The sequence below is a fragment of the Dermochelys coriacea genome, chromosome 6, assembly GCF_009764565.3.
Source record: "Dermochelys coriacea isolate rDerCor1 chromosome 6, rDerCor1.pri.v4, whole genome shotgun sequence".
NCBI lineage: Eukaryota > Metazoa > Chordata > Testudines > Dermochelyidae > Dermochelys > Dermochelys coriacea.
The window spans coordinates 111,748,814-111,769,876 of NC_050073.1; the positions used below are offsets into that span (position 1 = coordinate 111,748,814).

Consider the following 21,063-nt stretch of genomic DNA (forward strand, 5'->3'; position numbering starts at 1 on the left):
GCCTCAGCAGTAAAGTTGACTTTTCATTTGGAACTGACTGTATTTACATAGAATGGTGACCCACTTTACTTATAGATTTTTTTTTCATGAGATACCACAATATAGCTAAGCAGTAACTTCTGCTTTCTGAAGCAGGATGCAAATGATGTAGGATGTCCCATGATATATAAACATAACCTCCAAATGGAATATAATTTGTTTCTAATCAACCCATTGGGGTCATTCTGGAGGACACATTTCTGTGGTTGAAACTTGTCTGGAAAAAGAAGAAGAAAAAGCTGAGGATTTATCTGCTGCCAGGAACATTAACAACATGTTTGACATCAGCAAGGGAGAAAAAATTCTAGCAAACTGTTACAATATTTGTCACAAAAAAAGCCATTCTTTTGTTTTGATCCTGGAATTCTCATGAAACAGTGCTGGCCTCTCTTTGCCTACAAGCAAGTTGGTAGAGCCATTTTTAGAATAGTGTTGTGGAAGCCAGTGTGTATATACCAGGAAAAGGGAAGCTACTCCTCTCTTCCAACAGCTGATTGATAGATATTCAGAAAAAGTATAGCTTTGCCTCCTTACTTTGGTGGTTTGTTCATTTTTAGAGATACCCAGAGATACTACAGAGGTTTATATTGATGTGCTTTTCATTGACTGGTCTAGTTTTTCCAGTTAGAATTCAGGTCATATTGGGAAATTGAAAATAATCCTAAATATAGAGCAGAGGGTGTCAGTGACCTCATTAAATTTTTCAAAACTATAAAGATCATATAAAAAATTGAACACAGAAAAAATTTATTTTATCTGTAGTTAATTCAGGCATTTTGAAGATTAAATTTACTGAGTGCTTGTAACATCATGTGACGTCACTGGGACTACTAATTCGAATAAAGTTATCCATGTGTAGGTATTTCCAGAACAGAATTCTTAAATAATAAAGTAACATTTGTTATTGAAAAGGAAGCAAGCACCTTTCTCCTAATCAAGAAGAAACTTGGATGGAAATGTATTACATGGATTGAGTGGGAAATGTGCATATCCACCTCAAAAGATGTCATCTTTACTGTGTTTAAACAAAAAACCTGGAATCTGTCCCAAGTTTTAAGTTTGATTAGTTTGGTTTGAATGTGTACTGCTATAATATATTGAAATCCTGGACTTAAAATCTCTGCGGCTTTAAATGAGTTTTTCCTTTTAAAAATAACTTGGTAATAAATGTTAGAAGAAAATTGATAGGTAGGTTTGTGTGTTTAACTGAGGTGGGATGGTATGCACCGATCTTGCAAACTTTTACCCTTGTACTAAACTTTCAGCACACGAATAGTCGTAATGACTTCAATGGGATATTTAGTGTCAGCTTTTCCTGTTTAGCCTCTGGCTATTTATAGAATTAATAATGTGTAATCTTCCAGCCACCCCCATACCAGGTGAGCGTAATATCACCATTTTGTTCTGATTAACATAACCTCTTGTGTCTGGCCAGTCTCAAATTCATTATGCCTTTGTTCCCAGTCCCGCAGTGTGGATAAGCAGCATGCTGTAATCAACTATGACAAGGACAAAGATGAGCACAGGGTGAAGGATCTTGGGAGCTTAAATGGGGTAAGTTATAAATTCTTCAGCTAGCTAAAATGTATATTCTGTGTAGGTCTAGGTGCTAATCGTACAACATTTATGAGCATGCTTAACTTTACTTGTGAAAGTAGACCCATTTTGAGTCAATGGGTCTTAGGCTTCACTTACATGAGTAACGCCTGCATAAGTGTTTGCATGGCTGGTTTGAGTAATGAGTTGTTTAACTAGAAGATAAACATTCATCCATTGAAGTTATTTTCTTTTATTTTGGTGCTCCTTCTCTCCCCACCCCTCTGCCCGCCTCAACCTCAGCCCAGCTGAACTCTTCAGTTGCTAATAAAATTGTAGAGCTGGTTAGAAAAGAGGAGAATTCAATCCCCCCCAAAATGGGTTGAAATTTTGTCTCTGTTTTGCATTGAAATTTTCTGACTGGCTTTATAAAACTGCAAAACTAGTAAAGATTCTTCAGTCAGCTGTTCCTGCTAAGCCGGGTGACCTTGGGACAAGCCAACTGTCTTACTAATTAACAATGTACAGTATGGAATGCCATTTAATTTCTCTGAGATAAACCATTTAAAAATTGCATTTTAAATAATGAGACTAGCCCCTCTCCCGCTCTGTTTCTGTTATTAAGATTGAGGGGCAGTATTGCTTAATGAATTCAGCATGAAGCTGGGAGACAGGCACTCTTGAGTTTTAATCTCTGCTCTGGCACTGACTCACTGTGTGGCGTCAGGCAAGTCTCTTAGGGCTTTTCTACACACACAAGTTGTACTGCTTTAGCTAAAGCTGTGTAGTTAAAGCAGTACTGACCCCTACTGTGGATGCAGTTATATTGGGATAAAGGTGCTTTATACTGGTATAGCTATTTCTGTAGGGAAAGGAGAATACACTGTATCCGTATAATGTACCTTTATAACTGTGCCCACATTAGGGGTTGTATTACTATAACTAGTTTGATTTAAAAAAAAATCATCCACCCTAAATAGTATACTGGTACAAAAACTGTATGTAGACCAGGCCTTGGGCTCTGCCAGCGTTGTCATCTACAAAATCCGTCATTATGTACCTCACGGAGGTGTTGTGTGAAGGGTAACTAATTGTTGGTGAGGTGATTTGAAAATGGAAAGCTCTGCAGAAGTGCTGTGTATTATTATTTTGTTACATAAATACTGTAGATGGCTCACTAGCTCAGAACTTGTGAGTCAGGTAAGTCACTGTGGCAAAGCAGCAGCAGCTGAAAGGGACTGATAGGTGATGGCAGAGATGATGCAGGCTGCTGTGCTCTTGCTTTAAATAGATATTAATATTTAGTAGTTGTAAATATAACAAACCAGAATTCATTAGAAGAGGTAAGCTCTGCGTAGGGACGTTTGTATACCATAAAGGGGAGACATCCTCCCCCCGACCTCTGTACCTATTTTTGTTCTGAAACTATAGGCCAGGTCCTTAGCAGGTATAAATCACTGCAGCTCTGAAGTCCATGGAGTTTTGCTGGTTTTACTCCAGCTGAGGATCTTGCCCTATGTTCTAAACCAGGGATCAGCAACCTTTGGCACTGGGCCCTCCAGGGAAATCCGCTGACAGGCTGGGTCGGTTTGTTTACCTGCAGCATCCACAGGTTCGGCCAATCACAGCTCCCACTGGCCGCAGTTTGCCGTGCCAGGCCAATGGGGACCGCAGGAAGCGGCGCGGGCTGAGGGATGTGCTCGCCGCCTCTTCCCACAGCCCCCACTGGCCTGGCACAGTGAACAACGGCCAGCGGGAGCTACGGTCTGCTGAACCTGTGGACATTGCAGGTAAACAAACTGTCCCGGCCCACCAGCGGATTTCCCTGACGGGCTGCCTGCCAAAGGTTGCCAATCCCTGTTCTAAACTATATTTCACTGGATTTAATACTTGGTCTTGTCACGCATGCTTAACCTGGGCCATTGTGAAAGGATTAGGAGGGGAAAGTGATGCCCCAGCACTGAAAGCATATTTGCTCATTTTCCTTTGTAAACCTGTTTCTTCAAAGTCACTTTTGAGAGAGTGATTTTTTTGTTGTGTTTCGCAAGCAGTGACTCCGCTCTTATCCACCCAGGGAAGGAATTACACTGCAGCTCTGAAAACCCAACAACTGGCAGCTGCCGCTCGTTTCCTATCTATGTAGAATTCCACCTCCGAGCATGTGATAATTCCCAATGTTTGCCAGTGTCCATCTCCTGATCTAAGTGCAGCTGTGTGCCTAGCCCCCAGCAGCGTGCCAGCATTTGTTCGCATAAGTTTGTGATCTCTTTTTTTATTTTTGAACTGGACATACAAAAAGCACGTACACACAATTGCCTGATTCTCACAAATTGATTGATTTCTTTTCTATTAGGAGGCCTGGAGTCAATTTCCAGCTCTGCTGCACACTTCTTGTGTGACCTTGGGCAAATCTATTAATCCCCCTCTGTAAAATGGGAATAATTAGTTTGTAAACTCTTTGGGGTAGGGGGGCATCTTTTAGTTCTGTGTTTGTACAGCACCAACCACGATGTGGCCTTAGGTATCACTTCAGTACAAATAATAATGATGCTTCCTTTCATGCATGCCCTGCCTCCCCTTCCTCCCCCCCGGTCTCTCCGGTTTATTTACATTGTAAGCCTAGTACTGATCTCCACAGGGGCATGTGGATGTTACTGTAATAGCTAAAGAAAATTAAATCCAGTACACTGAATATGAATAGTTCTAGTGACTGTTGAATTGTATTTTGTTTTCACTGGTTTTTAGGTGGAGCTAGGTGTTTTCAGAGTTGTAAACATGTGTTCCATTGGGTTGCCTGGCTAAATATGTAAACATTATGTAAACAATATGCCTTTCATCAAAACAGGGTCTATGCTTCTGTCTTGCAGACTTTTGTGAACGACGTCCGGATACCTGACCAGAAATACATCACACTAAAACTGAACGATGTGATTCGCTTTGGCTACGATATCCTTATTGCCTGAGCACAGTATTACACGCTGTTTTTGTTTTTAAGTTCTCTGTGTGTTATGTTGAGGGTTAAATATCCTTAATTATGGCTAATGACTAAGTGTGTTGATATTGCCTTTCAGAGCCTCTGGATGGCTCATCAGCTTAGAATTTCTGCACTGTGGGCTTGATCCAAAACATGCAAATGTCAGCTCCCTTTGATTTTACTGGGCTTTGGATCAGGCCTTATGTTGGCAATAGCTGCATTCATCATAGGTGCCATCTCTAGCTCTCTCAACTTAATGGGACTAAATAAGTGGTCCCGGATAATCTCCATCAAAGAATATTAAAGAAACTGACACGTGAAATTGCAAGTCCAATAGCAAGGATTTTAAATGATTCTGTAAACATGGGAGGGAGGTGCATACCTTATGACTGGAGAATTGCTAATATAGTTCCTATATTTAAGAAGTGGGGGTGGGGGGAAGTGATCTTGGAAATTACAGGCTTGTAAATTTGACCTCAATTGTAGGCAAGGTCTTAGAACAAATTTTGGAAGAGAAAGTAGTTAAGAACGTAGAGGTAAATGATAATTGGGATAAAATACAACATGATTTTACAAAAGATAGATCGTGCTAGGACAACCTGATCTCCTTCTTTGAGAAGATAACTGATATTTTAGACAACGGAAATTCAGTAGATCTACGCTACCTGGCTTTCAGTAAGGCGTTTGATACAGTTCTGTGGGGGAAATTATTAGTTAAATTGGAGAAGATGGGGATTAATATGAGAACTAAAAGGTGGATAAGGAACTGCTAAAAGGGGAAAGCGACTACAAAGGGCCATTCTGAAAGATGAACTGTCAGGCTGGAGAGAGGTTACTAGTGGAGTTCCTCAGGGATTAGTCTTGGGATCAATCTTATTTAACATTTTTATTATTGACCTTGATACAAAAAGTGGAAGTGTGCTAATGAAATTTGCAGATGACACAAAGTTCCTCTCATACAGATGAAGACCGAAATATCATACAAGAAGATTTGGTCGACCTTGAAAACTGGAGTAATAGAAATGGGATGAAATTTAATAGTAGAAAGTGCAAGGTCATGCACTTAAGGACTAGCAACAAAAATTTTTGTTATAAGCTGGGGACTTATCAGTTGGAAGAGACAGAGGAGGAGAAAGACCTGGGTGTATTGATTGATCACAGGATGACTATGAGTTGCCGATGTGATGTGGCCATGAAAAAGTCCTAGGATGCATCAGACAAGGTATTTCCAGTAGAGACCGAGAAGTGTTAATACCATTACACAAGGCACTGGTGAGATCTCATGTGGAATATCATGTGCAATTCTGGTCTCCCATGTTTAAGAAAGATGAATTCAAACTGGCAATGGGTCAAAGAAAGGCTGCTAGGATGATCCGAGGAATGGAAAACCTACCTTATGAAAGGAGACTCAAAGAGCTTGGCTTGTTTAGCTGAATCAAATGAAGGCTGAGGGGAGGTACGGTTGCCCTCTATTAAAATATCAAAGGAAATACCAGGAAGGGAGAAGAGTTATTTAAGTTTAGCACTGATGTGGCCACAAGAACAAATGGATATAAACTGGCCATCAACAAGTTTATGCTTGGAATTAGTTGAAGGTTTCTAACCATCAGAGGAGTGAAGTTCTGGAACTGCCTTCCAAGGGGAGCAGTGGGGCAAAAAACCTAACTGGCTTCAAGACTAAGTTTGATAAGTTTATGGAGGGTGTGGGATGATGAGACTGGCTACATGCCATTGTAGGCAATCTGCGACTGCTAGCAGCAAATACCTTCAGTGGCTGGTGATGGGCCACTAGATGGGGAAGACTCTTGAGTTACTACAGAGAATTCTTTCCCAGGTGTCTGACTGGTGGGTCTTGCCCACATGTTCAGGGTCTAACTGATCACTATATTTGGGGGTCAGGAAGAAATTTTCCCATGGGTCAGGTTGGCAGCATGGGGCATAGGTCACTTGCAGGTTTAAACTAGAATAAATGGTGGATTCTCTGTAACATGAAGTCTTTAAATCATGATTTCAGGACTTCAGTAACTCGGCCAGAGGTTAGGGGTCTATTACAGTAGTGGATGGGTAAGGATCTCTGGCCTGCAATATGCAGGAGGTCAGACTAGATGATCCCTTCTGACCTTAAAGTCTATGAGTCTAGGTTTGTTTGTTTGTTTTTTTAACATGGAACCCTGGATGTTGCACTTCACTAGGCACCAGTCTGGGGGCAGACATGAAATTATGTTGTGTGTGAGGGAGAGGGAGAGGGAGTGGGAGAGCTCGCACAACATCTTCCTAGGATTTTATTTTTTACCCCTTCACAGTGCAGATTTTCTGCTATACTGAAGCCAACCCCATTATTTGAAGGAAAAACTTGTCTGAAAAAAATGTGCCTTTGTTGCTTTGCCTGCAGGTGATTTGTGTATGCAAACCTTAGTAGTTAAATGTCTAGCTTTTGATTTGCTCCTGCAAATCGCTGCTGGCACTAAATATGTGCAGCTGCAAACTGTACCTTCATGAGGGAGGCCAGACACTGGACATGTGGCTACTGTTTGCTTATGAAATGTGTAGACAGCCAGTCTATGCTGAAACATCCTTTGATCTTTGATATCTGCATTCTCCCCCTTCCAACCCGCTTACTGGTTTGTTCCATCCATCTGTCACATCTTGTCTTTTAGGCCGTAAGCTCTTTGCTGCAGGGACCTGTCAATTACTAGATGTCTGTACAGTGTGTGTGGCATGATGGGGCCCCAACCTAGTGGAGGTCTCTCCGCACTGCAGTATAAGGCACTGATCCAGCAAGGTGCTTACACATGTGCCCCATCTTGAGCGTCCGAGTGACATCAACAGGACTACTTGCGTACTTAAGGTGAGGCATATGTTCAAGTGCCTTGCTGAATTGTGACTTATATGGCTAATATGTTGGCATATTATTAATAATACTCCAATATCTCCTCTTGGGATCTCTGATTTCAAATATACAGGAACTTGAAGACGACTATTGTAAACTTGAATGCATCCAAGGTGTTAAGCCAATGGCTAGAGTGCAGGTAGATTTTAATGACTGTGATACAGATCTAAACTTTTCCAGTAGCTCTGGGCATTGTACGTCTTACTCAAAGGGCCTAATCATACAGCCGTTACTTGTGGATATTCCTTTTGAAATGAAATACTGCAAATGACTAGGCATCTTTATGTTGCCCCTCAGTGAGAAGACTTCCGAGAGTGAGGGCTGCAGGGTCAGTTCCCATTAAGCACAAACTGCACCAAATATAATTTCTACCCATTCTTTGCCATGATGTTTTAAAGAATGCTTTCTTTGCCTCTCTTATTCAGCCCTTTACCAAAGGCAGCATCTATTATATGCTATGAGTCAGCTGAGCTCTGTTGCATAAGGGCGTACAGCTCTTTTTCCATTGAGAGTGAGGTTTCCCTGCTATGCTCATGCCACTTGTGTCTATTTTTAGTTTAACATTTCCCATCCTGTTTCTTTTTCCCCTCTGCTCTGTGTTATCTTTATAAGGCTGCTTTTGACAACATTGCTGAATGCTTCCTTTATACATTTTCTGTGCAGCAGAAATTATCTGAGCCCAAACACATGAATATTTCCCTTTTTGAGAGGTTATAGCAATTCACCCCCCCCCCCCGAGTTACTCTCCACACAAGAAGCTAATATTGATCAAAAACTTGTTAGTGCAGAGCAGGATTGTCCCCTGGTCCTATGTGGCTATGCAGGGAGCTAAAGCTACTCTTCCTTCTCTTGCACAATCATATGGGACTATTCCAGTTATGACTTGGGCATTGAGGGGGAAGAGTAGGAGGAGCTGGGAGTGAACAGTCATGGCTCTGAATTCCTTCCCACGGCTCCTCCTGGTCCAGTCCAGCTGTGTATCACACAGTGCTGTGCCTAAAGGCTAAATATAGCCTATAGAAATTGATAGATAATGTTGCAAAATACGCACAGTGTTGTTTTAAGGCAATAATTATATTGGACCATTTAGCTCTGGTAGAATGATGACTACTTTCAGTTTCTTCATCAGTTTTTTCTTTTTAGGCATTTCCAGTTGTATAATCACATCTGTTTCAGTTACAGTATCACTGTGTCTTTAATTCCTTCCCTGCTTCCTTAACAAGTGCCGTACATTCTAACATGTATGTCTTGGAACAAATTCAACACAAAGTACCAGAGGAAGCATTAAAGGTAAGCACATATGTTATTTTTGTATGGAGATACTGGTACTTGTGAAGCGATGACAGCATTAAAGAGCAAAACCCTACAGCGTGTTCTTAAACAACGTCCTACATTTTTCGGCACACCGGTGACAGCTTTGATAATGAATTGTGGAAACAACCACACTTAAGGTTTCCCTTCAATATGTGCTTGGGAGGACCTCACCTTGAGGATAAATATATCTCCCAGCTAGCCCAGATCTACTCTCTTCCTTCCCAACACTAGCATCTAACTGAAATTATTTATGATTTCATGACTGCCAGCTAAACAAAGGGCACTAAAGCTTTAGTGTATAAAGATGAACTCTCAGCACATTAAACTTTTCTTCAGCAGGAAATCAATGTCCTTCTAGAAAGTGAGCAATGAACGGTGAATACCTTTCTCTGGGTGCTGTGGCTTATGTCAGCTCCTTAATACTTCCTCCAACAACCCAACGTAGGCTCAATTTACTCTTGCTAACAGTCTCAATTTCAATAGCCTTTTTTTCTCTCCAAAGATCCTAGATATTCTTTATGACTTTCCTTACAGAGCAGTTTCACTTCAGTGAAATGGCTCCCCTAAGCATGAGCTGCAGGATCAGGCACAAAACATACCAGACTCACTTCACCCATGACAGAAAGTCAGTCCCGTCTGGGGTGGAGTGCCATAGGTGTTTCACAACTCACAGTAACGCTGCCAAGCATTTAGAACAAGAAATACCAATACCAAATGTCTACCTTCAATTGACAGTTATAGTCTCACGCCCCTGGTTCCATATTTAAATCTACTTGTGTAGGAGGGTAGGACAGGGTGACTCTTTAATTGAACTTACTCAGACCTGATTTTTGTGGAAATGCCCTTTTCTGTAGATCCAATTAGATCATTGAACACTACCCAGCTTTAAGGGGAACCTAATTTTATGCAATATAGCTTTCTGGCCCTTCGGTCCAGAGGTGAGACAATTCATGATAAAATATGTTGAGGTGTCACTGAAGCCTTAAGAGAAGGTAGATAAAAGGGTGGTTTTGGAAGACTTCATCATACTGTTGTGAGAATAAAGAGCGGTGAGGGGGTCAGTATTTGAATCCTGAATGGAAGGGGCATTCATTCTAGTTGTCCTTAGTTTATTTTTTAAAGCGTCTCCTAATGAGAGGTTTCTTGGGGGCAATGTCACTTAATATCCTTCTAAATGAGGTATTTGAAAGCTTCTCAGCTCATATTTATATGACTCCATAGCCTTTGTTCAGGTATGTATTTTATTCTTGTTCCTAGAGCACAGCCACAATATTTGTTCTTATGTGATCACATGGGGAGATAGTTTGCTCTTTTCATTGCCTGTTGTATGGCACCACATAGCCTTGTCCACGTTTTTGCTTATGTGTCTGCAGCACGAAAAGTATACTAGTCAACTTCAGATGAGTTTCAAGGGCACTGTGAGGAAAAGGGTGGAGCAGCCGGTGGAACATGGTGGTTATACCGAATCCCCGCAAGCAAAACTGGAGAGAGGAGAGAAGAAAGCAATTACAGGTACTTGCTCAGAAACCAGTTAGTCAAGGTGCAAAACAGTCACTTACAATGCCTCTTGAGTTCTTTGCTGATTCAGAATAGAATTTCAGTAACACAGGCTACTTTTAGAAGCAATTACAGAGGTCCTCTTTCTAAACTTCTCATTTAAGTATTCTTGTTTCAGACAATGAGCCTGGCTTTCTCTGATGCAGTCTTCAGAAGAAATTTGCCAGTCTGACATTACAAGAGCGCTGTGCTATTGCAATGGTATTTGCAGTGGCATGTGGGCAGAGCAGGTCTGGCTAATTCTTGGCACCGGTCTAGTTTATTTTCAATTTCTTACACGGGAACAGGCATACGAATGGTGCCAGTGACTCAGCTTAGAAAATGCAAGGCTTCCATGGATGAGCGCCAACCTGCAGGGGATGGCGGCAGCATTGAATTCACTGCAAAAGCCCTTCGTGTTCTTAAGTAACTGCACTTCCTAACGTGATGGGGGGATTGACCTCTGTTGTATTTTGGGATGGGTGGATTGCTGCAGGAAACATAAGAACCATAGTAAACCTTTTCAGTTCAGCTGAGCCCCTTCCAATACCTTCTCCCCCATTCTCTTTGTCTGTTGTTCCTGTCCCCCCCGCACCTCTGTGCTCTTCTTCCCCGTGTCTAATCCCAACCAAGATGCCTCCTGCTTCTTCCCTACTCCTGTGGTGTTAACGGATATAGCAGCCTCTCTTCATTTACTTTACGCTCATCAGAATCATGATGCGTCCCCTTCAGTTGTGCCCAAAGGGCATCACTTACCTTTGGAGCTTCAGAGGTGTTAGATGAGCAACGATCATTTATAATGCACTCTGGTGGCTTGTTGCCTGCCATGCATTCTAGAAGCCCCAAAGTGTCAGGAAAGTTGAAGTAAACAATAACCTATGGCTAGCAGAGAGGCTGTCAGACATACTGAATGGGCCCCGTAGACCAGCAAAGGAAGGAGAGGCAGGTGGCAAGAGGGAAGAGGGTGGGGGAGCATTGTGTGGTTAAGGGAGGGAAGTCAGGGGCTGGGTTGCAGGAGAGGGATGAGAGAGGTGTGTGGATTTGGTACAAAATCTTTGTAGAAGCATCTGTCTGTTTAGGTACTTGGGTGGATCTATCGCTAATCCTCGCCAGCCTGAATGTGGTGACCTTAATCTCCCAAATTGTGTATTGCCCTTGCGAAAATCCCACTAAGCTGGGAGAGCATATTAAAGTAGCATAGCATTTCTCTTCTGTGTTTTCCCCTGTTCTTCACTCCTGTGTGTGAAAGCACATGTGTTCCTGCTCCTGATTATCATTTCTGCCCCACAGAAACTCTTTCCCTGGCGCTTTCCACGTGTCCGTGTGTCACTCTTACTTGTAATGAATACAGTAGATGTGTTGCATTCCGTCTTGCCTCCTCGAGAATCATTCACAAGCGCTCAGTTAGAGGGATGGACTTGGCTGTGATTAGCTGTGACACAGAGGAGGGTGAAAGGAGGTGAACTTTATCTTGGCTTTGGGGAAAACTGTCTAGCCCTAAAAGAAAAGGAGTACTTGTCTGAAACCTGTCTAACCCTAGAGTGACATGAGCCAGATTCTTGAAACGAGTTGCAAATATCGAGTTTGTAAGCTCCAAATGTAATTAATTTACATTTGTCACCCACTGGCTGATATCTTGGCAGCATGCAGAGATTATGCAGGTGCTTTCCTACTTTGGTTCTTTTTATCACTTGTCACCTTGCAAAATAAGCAGGGCTTTTTTGTTGTTGTTTTCCAATTGAACCCATGTAATGTAGGCAGTTGATACTTGGAAATATCTGCAAATGCAGCATCTAATGTGATCCCTCAAACACGGTGACCTACTTTCCTGGTGTGTAACTCCTGCTAACACATATTTAATGTTCACTTGCCAGAACAAAACTTAGTTGAATTCATAAAGATTCAGATTGCCTCGGAGGGGTGAATTTTAAGGATTCTGTTGCTTGCTCCCACTGCTCAGTGTCCAGTCAGGCAAGAGGTTGAGTGTCCTCTGCAAAGTGCTGAGCTCCTGTTAATCGCATTAAAGAAGTGGGTGTTGAGAGTGCTGAGTATTTTGAAGGAGGCACTCAGCAGGATGGGACCCAGTGGACTCACCCACAGCCCACCTAAGTCAATGGAAAGAGCTTGATGGGCTTTGGATCAGGCCCCCAACCCTTTGGAAGATGAACTAGCAGAGATCATGCTTAGCCTGTGTCCAAGTTTTGACTCATTCACTTTATCTTCAGTTATACATGCATTTTTACTCTGTGTTTTTTGAGGATTGGCAGTGGTTTAAAATCATTGTTCTTTCTTCCATTAATATCTTTACAGCAAGTAGGTTTATATAGTGGCAGTGAGAAAGAGGCTTTGGAGAAAGAACCGTTCTGCTAAGCCTGTAGGTATTTAGTAATTTGCTTGTAGCAATTTAAAGCACGATCTGTGGTGACAATGGCCTTTAAAAATCATTATAGTTCCAAGGGGAGGAAAAGGAGCAAGGAGGCAGGGCTTTTATAGGAGGGCAGGTTTAAAAAAATGCTAGAGCAGGTTAGGAATGGGGGATGATATCAAAAACAATGAATTGGAAAGAGGGGTCTCAACTGTGCTTTTCTGTTTGTTCTTTCCCATAATACCCAATAAATCTTTATACTATTAAAAAAAGAATCCTTGTGACTTTTTTAAGTGCATTGCCTTTAAAGTGCAACATATAATCAACCATTGGAGCTTGCTCCTACAGGATGTTATTGAGGCAAGTAGCTTAAATTAAGTGAGGATTAGAAATTCTTATGAATAAGAAAAGCAGCCACAGTTTGACTAGCTAGTGTTAAAAATAAGCAGTATTAGTTCTCATGCTTTATGGGATAAGCTGATCACTGGCTGGATTAGGGAGACATAACTCCCCACATAGATGGTGTTGCACAATTACTTTGCATTATGCAGATTTGAAGACAGTGGAGCACTTGCCATTGGCCATGGCATATTGGGCTAGATGGACCATAGGTAGGTTTTGACATGACGGCTCCCTTGGTCTCTGCATAATTATAGATTGGTCATACAAGGGGTAGTCTGTGTGTGTGTGTGTGTGTGTGTGTGTGTGTGTGTGTGTGTGTGTGTGTGTAAGCATCCTGCAATACTTGTGCAGTCTAGTGTATAGCAATTTAAACATACTATTGTTGTAGCTTAAAAACAGTGTGGTGCGTTGTTGTTGTTTTTTAAATCCTTTAGTATCCAGAACCTTACAGTGCTGGCAGATCAAAATAAACACTGATGGCTTGATTTTTCAGAAGTGTGGCATGCCCAGAGCTCCCATTTGAAATTGGCACCTTTGTAAACAGGGCCATGATTTTCCACCCTTTAATTTAATTTCCTTCGAATTCTGTGAAACAGTCTGCATACAAGTGACAATTGGTTAACTATATTCCTGGGCGCTGGAGAGGACAGAGGGTCTTGTGCTTGAGGCACTTGATTGGGACTCCGGAGATCTGGTTTCAGTTTCTGCCTCTGCCAAAGAGTTCCTTGGACTAGTCATTTGGGTTTCCATTTCCCATCTGTAAAATGGGGATAATACTTCCTTTGTGTCTGTCTTCTCTGTCTAGATTGGAAGCTCTTCGGGAGAGGGGCTGTCTCGTACCCTGGGTTTGAACAGCGCCTAGAACAATGGAGCTCTGATCTCTACTGGGTTCTAGGCGCTACCATAATACAAATAATAATATTGATAAAAGTTTAAACCTACTATTGAGGATGAGGAACTATAACATTTGTAACTGATTCGCTGGAGTCCTTGCTTCTAACAGTTCTGTGTAGTTAAATTATGGTGTACTGTAAATGAAATGGGCAGCTTTCAAGTCTTGGGGCCAAATCCGTCACTGGAGTGAGCTGGTGCAGCTCACGTGGAGTCAGTTTGAGCTGTTGCTGCTTTTGTAGTGGTGGATTTAGCCCTTTGGCTACTTTCACCCTGAGGTCATAACATCTGCATTAGAGGATAGGAGAAACCACCATCTTAGATATGCAGCTATCTATATCTCATCTGATCCAGTTTGAAGGAACCTACAGCACATCAAATACTGACTAAAAAATTGATACAAATAAGTTTTGGCCATTCCAATGCAAAACCCTCCAATATTAATGTATACTCACATCAATTACAAGAGACCATGGTATAGGTTTACCCCACTTTAAAAAACAACAACTTACAGATAAAAACGGCCAAGGATTTCTTTAGTTCCCCCCTCCCCCCCAGCTAAATTGTAATCTACTATTAGAAAAAATGACAGAGGTTTTAGGAATTACTTGACTTAAAACTATTAAAATTGGATCTTTTCCCTCTTCCCCCCTCCCCAGGCCTACTCCTTAATGAGCCTGCTATACTACATCTTCTGAAGATGGAAGTTGTGCGATTAATAATTAATCAAAAAATGCTTGATTGAGAGAGTGTAGGTTTCTGATGCTTTTGTTGTGAATAGCAAGCTTCAAAACCTGATTATGTTCTCGTCAGCAAAGGAACTTACCATTATTGTCTCTTTTCCTTTGTAATTTTAACCTCGTTTGGGCTACTGGGTAAGTACCAGCCTTTAGCACTAAATCAGGAGGCTGCCAGGAACCCCATCAGTTATATTATCAAAGAAATGGAACCCCGTCATGATCAAAGCTGCATGTTTAAAGTGAGAGCTTTCTCTCAGGAAGCTGTTAGAGTGGCTGCATTAATGCATAGTTTCCTCTTTTCCTTGTGCAGCTGGACTGCATTTTTGGTCCGGACCTTTGTTGCCTTATCACTTTTGTTTTAAAAAAAAAAAAAAAACTACCCATCCCCCATTACAGGAGTAAATTGCTGAACAGAACACATGCATGTCAGTAGCCTTCTCTGTATGACACTGTCACCAATCATTCAATATTTGTCTAGCTGAATGCTCATGCTGATCTCAGTTCTGTCATCTACAAGAATAGTTTTCAGACTTTCTGCCTGAATTGATGAGCCAAGAAATATGTTTGAATAATTTGGTAACATCTGGACAGATTGGCATGACGTTGGGAGGGATGGTAATGAGCTGCTATCAATCAGGCGGACCGTAATATGATTTAAATGACTGAGTAGTTATTTTTCATTTATGCTCCTCCTGGCACCAGCAGTTTGGGCAGTTTCCATGTTTCTGTGCATTCCCAACAGCCCTGTGGATTTAAGGCAACTTGTGTCTAAGGTGGTTGGTGTGTATAATAGGGCGGGCAAAATCTTATCATCCATAATTCCCCACAGATTGTAAGAAATTCTCCTTTTGGGGCCAGATCCTCAGTTGGTGTAAACCAGTATAGCTCTGCTGAAGTCAGTGGACCTATGCAGATTTACATCAGCTGAGGATCTGGCCCTTTGGGTTAGAGTTGAAAGTTAGCAAGCTCCGCTCACTTAATATAATTGCTTATTTCAAATCAGGTTTAATTTAGAAGCTAAAATGTGATGGAAAATTAATGGTTCCTAAAATATTTTAGCCAGACATAAAAAGAGAGAAATGCAGTCCCCTCCCCTTCTAGCTGTGCCCTTTGCATTCAACTTGGAAGTTGAGTGGAATGAAGTTGTAATTTATTCCCTTATCCTTATAGGATGATCAGGGACAGCAGAATGACCGCAAAACAAATGAAGTTCTCTTCTCTTCCCCCCTCCCCAAATATTTAATCTTACAATACTGATACTTTTTAACATACTACATACAATCTGATCTTGCTGACAAAGCCACGTGGGCAGACTCTGTGTGCTGTTCGGTGCCCCCGAGGAGGAGGAGGGCATTAATTGGCTTTCAGTCCTGGCAGTGTAAGTTAGAGCAGGCTTTAGGCTGCTCTAATGCGTGCTGGCTAGAATGGTCACTGAGAGCAATGCACTCTGACCATGCCTCTTCCAACTTTGATATGCTCCTTACATTGGGCATTGGGCCATCTTTGTCACTCATGGATCCATTACACAAGGGGAATACCCAGTTGCCCTTCTATGGCTGCTGGAGCAGCTTAAAGCAGCTGGAAAGAGGGGCTGAGGATACAACTAGTCAATTTTTGTTTTGTTTTCTTTTTTTTGGCTTCCCTCCACCCCAGTTTTCATTCTGTCTTCACAGTTATATAAGAATGGCCATACTGGGTCAGACCAACGGTCCATCTAGTCCAATATCCTGTCATCTGACTCTGGCCAATGCCAGCTGCTTCAAAGGGAATGAATCAAACTGGCAAATATCAAGTGATCCATCCCCTATTGTCCACTCCCAGCTTCTGGCAGTCAGAGGTTTAGTGACACCCAGACCATGGGGTTGCATTCCTGAACACTTTGGCTAATAGCCATTGATGGACCTATCCTCCAGGAACTTATCTAATTCTTTTTTGAACCTTCTTATAGTTTTGGCCTTCACAACATCCCCTGACAATGAGTTCCACAGGTTAACTCTGTGTTATGTGGGGAAGTACTTCCTTTTGTTTGCTTTAAACCATCTGCCAATTAATTTCATTGGGTGACCCCTGATTCTTGTGTTCTGTGAAAGAGTAAATAACACTTCTCTAGTCAATTTCTCCACACTGTTCAGATATCTATCATATCCCCCATTAGTCATCTCTTTTCCAAGCTGAAAAGTCCCAGGCTTTTTAATCTCTCCTCAAATGCAAGCTGTTCCATACCCTTAATCATTTTTGTTGCCCTGCTCTGTGCCTTTTCCAATTCTAATATAACTTTTTTGAGATTGGGCAACCAGAACTGTACACAGTATTCAAGATGTGAGCATACCATAAATATATATAGTGGCATGACGATATTTTCTGTTTTATTATCTATCCCTTTCCTCATGGTTCCTAACATTCTTTCAGCTTTTTTGACTGCTGCTGCACATTGAGTGGATGTTTTCAGAGAACTATCCACAGTGACTCCTAGATCCCTTTCTTGAGTGGTAACTGCTAAATTAGACCCCATCATTTTGTATATATAGTTGGGATTATGTTTTCTAATGTGCATTACTTTGCGTTCATCAACATTGAATTTCATCTTCCATTTTGTTCTCCGGTCCCCTAGTTTTGTGAGATCCCTTTGTAACTCTTTGCAGCCTGCTTTGGACTTAACTATCTTGCGTAGTTTTGTATCATCTGCAAATTTTGCCATCTCACTGTTTACACCTTTTTCCGGATCATATACGAATATGTTGAACAGTACTTGTCCCTGTACAGACCCCTGGGGGACACCATTATTTACCTCTCTCCAATCTAAAAACTGACCCTTTAGTCCTACCCTTTATTTCCTGTCTTTTAAGCAGTTACTGATCCTCTAATCCCATGATTGCTTACTTTACTTAAGAGCTTTTCATAAGGGACTCTGTCAAAGGCTTTCTGAAAGTCCAAGCAATCTATATCCACTGAATCCCCCTTGTCCATATTGTGACTGGATCGGGCCAGATGGCTACAGAAAACTGATAGAAGGCAGATATATTAGCCCCAGTATTAGGTTAAGTAGGTCCCTTTTCCTTGGGTAAGGTAACAGAGAAGGTTCCAGAACAATCAGAAACTTTCTGGAAACAATTAAGGCATACAGGCTGATTAGAACACCTGCAGCCAATCAAGAAGCTGCTAGAATCAATTAAGGCAGGCTAATCAGGGCACCTGGGTTTAAAAAGGAGTTCACTTCAGTTTGTGGTGCGCGTGTGAGGAGCTGGGAGCAAGAGGCATTAGGAGCTGAGAGTAAGAAGGCGGACTGCTGGAGAACTGAGGAGTACAAGCATTATCAGACACCAGGAGGAAGATCCTGTGGTGAGGATAAAGAAGGTGCTGGGAAGAGGCCATGGGGAAGTAGCCCGGGGAGTTGTAGCTGTCGCACAGCTGTTCCAGGAGCCACTGTAGACAGCTGAAATCCATAGGGCCCTGGGCTGGATCCCAGAATAGAAGGTGGGTCCGGTTCCCCCCATCCCTCCAACTCCCTACTTGATACTGGAGGAGTTGAACTGGGCTGTGGGTTCCACCAGAGGGGAAGGTCTCTGGCCTGTTCCCCGATCCACTAGGTGCATCAGCAGACACTGCAGGGATCGTTCTTCTTCCTTTTCCCATGCTGGCCAGTGATGAGTCTAACTGCGTGAACGGCAGATTTGAGCCACGAAAGTGGCCAAACTGAGGGGCTGCCGTGAACCTCTGAGGCAAGAAAATCCGCCAATAAGCGCAGGACCCACCAAGGCAGAGGAGGAACTTTGTTACAATATACTTGTTCACCCCTCAAAGAATTCTAGTAGATTGGTGAAGCATGATTTCCCTTTACAAAAGCCACATTGACCCTTCCCCAACAAATCATGTTCATCTATGCATCTGATGATTCTGTTCTTTACTATAGTTTCAAGCAAATCCTCCCCTCAGGGATGTCCTTGTCCGAACCACGTGCTCCTCTGCAGCTGTCGGCCTTCCCTCAGCTCTTAGTTTAAAAACTGCTGTATGACCTTTTTAATTTTTACATGCCAGCAATCTGGTTGCATTTTGGTTTGGTTGGAACCCATCCTTCCTGTATAGACTCCCTCTTTCCCAAAAAGTTCTCCAGTTCCTAATAAATCTGAACCCCTGCTCCCTACACCATCATCTCATCCACACATTGAGACCCTGAAATTCTGTCAGAACTAAGAGACGACTAAGGGGAATATGATAGAAGTCTATAAAATCATGCCTGTGTGGAGCAAGTAAATAAGGAAATGTTATTTACTCCTTCTCATAATACAAGAACTAGGGGTCACCAAATGAAATTAATAGGCAGCAGGTTTAAAACAAACAAAAGGAGATATTTCTTCACAAAATGCACAATCAACTTGTGGAACTCTTTGTCGGAGGATGTTGTGAAGGCTAAGACTTTTATAACAGGGTTCAAAAAAGAACAAGATAAGTTCCTGGAAGATAGGTCCGTCAATGGCTATTAGCCAGGATGGGCAGAGATTGAAAACCATGCTCTGAAGTGTCCCTAGCCTGTGTTTGCCAGAATGGGCAACACAGGATGGATCACCTGGTGATTACCTGTTCTGTTCATTTTCTCTGAAGCACTGGCATCGGCTACTGTCGGAAGACAGGCTAGTGAGCTAGATAGACCACTGCTCTAACCCAGTAAGGCCATTCTTATGTTCTTAAAGGTTTTGGTCACTTCTTACTCCTTTTTTTAAATGGTTTGCCGGTCCCTATTTTTGATACCTTTCACTTAGCAGTTACAATTTATTCATAGTGAGAAATCTTTCTCCTTTGAATTTTAAAAGGTCACAGGAGCACTGTGAATGTAGCTTTCTTTTAAATGCTGTGGGGAGAAAGTACATAAAATAAGTTTTCAACCTCACTTGATCTGTAGTCCTACGAGAGATCATATGTTTATAATTTCCATACATGAAGAAAAGCCCTTGAGCAGGGCCTGTGGTCAGTAAATGCTGTATTTTTAAAACAAAATTACTATATTTGGACTGTCATTTTCAAAGCCAGCATTCCGGATTTGTTAGTTTCTCAATTAGATTTCTTCTAAAATATTCCAATCGGTGGTTGTTAGGTTTGTGGGGAGAGGAGGGTTAACTCTTACTTCAGGCGTACTTTTTAACTGTATATCCTATTGCTGCCATAGCAATAAAAACTAATTCCCACCCTTTCCACACTAAGCTGGCAGGATAGATCAGTGCAGGGCAATCCGACGATTCTTTTCAAGCAGCTCAGTGTGTGGTTTGAAAGCACAAGTCAAGTAACGGCTGTCTAGGCAGTTGTAACTTGAATATGATGCGATAGAAGAAAACAGGATTTAAAATATGTCCAATAATGGACATGCTGATAGCTGTCATTGCTGGAAACATCTAATGCATAGGTATGAGGGGCTCAAGAGTACAGATATGCATCCTTGCAAAATTGCTATGAACATCTGCTAGCCCAAGTGTGCCATCCGCTCTTGGTCCCTCACCGTGCTGAGAATGACAAATGAAAGTTATTTTACATGCCTCTTTAAATAAGCAATGAAAATCTTGTCTCGGGCAAGCTAGGGGGTATAATCTTTACTCTTTATACTACAGTAGCACCCAGAGGCCCTAATCAGGATCAGCTAAATGTTTTGCAAACGTGTGAAAAAATGCCCTGAATACCTAGGACCCTCATCTCAATTAACTTTAGTGGGGAATTTGCACCATGTGACTCAGCTGACCAATCAAAACTGGCATTGCCAAGACACCATCGGAAAATGAATAATAAATGATAACCGTTTCCCGCGGCGGGGGAATAGAGAACATTTCTAGAAAAGTCTGGTTATGTTCATGAAAATGTTTGGGTTTTTTCCCCGCGTGGCCAGATTTCATGGGGGCAGTGTTTTTGAATGAAACTTTTTGATCAGTTCCATTAGCCATCGTTTTCTCATTACAAAGACCTGATATTGCACTGAGATCGATTTGACTGAATCCCTGAAATCGCATAGCGCTTCATTGAATCCCAACGCAGGAGACGTCTGCCTGAGTAGAGGTTACTGCCTGATAAAGGCTAAGCTCTGGTCTACACTAGGAGTTGAGGTCAAACTTAGCAGCGTTAAATCGATTTCACCCTGCACCCCTCCACATGACGAAGCCCTTTTTTCGACTTAAAAGGCTCTTAAAATCGATTTCCTTGCTCCACCCCCGGCCTTGCTGGGTCGAATTTGGGGTACTGTGGATACAATTAGACAGTATTGGCCTCCGTGAACTATCCCAGAGTGCTCCATTGTGACCGCTCTTGACAGCACTTTCAACTCAGATGCACTGGCCAGGTAGACAGAAAAAGGCCCGCGAACTTTTGAATTTCAATTTCCTGTTTTGGCCAGTGTGGC

The 21,063-nt window shown here is 42.1% G+C and overlaps 1 protein-coding gene across 2 annotated transcripts in view; it reads left to right on the top strand.

The window, feature by feature from the left end:
* Positions 1–21,063, top strand: part of CEP170B (centrosomal protein 170B) — a 98,387-nt gene that overhangs the window by 23,839 nt on the left and 53,485 nt on the right. For both annotated transcript variants that reach the window (XM_038404864.2, XM_038404865.2), the window contains exons 3-6: positions 1,504–1,593; positions 4,443–4,521; positions 8,671–8,729; positions 10,127–10,265. In XM_038404864.2, the coding sequence (XP_038260792.1) occupies positions 1,504–1,593; positions 4,443–4,521; positions 8,671–8,729; positions 10,127–10,265 (367 nt within the window). The remainder of the gene's footprint in view (positions 1–1,503; positions 1,594–4,442; positions 4,522–8,670; positions 8,730–10,126; positions 10,266–21,063) is intronic.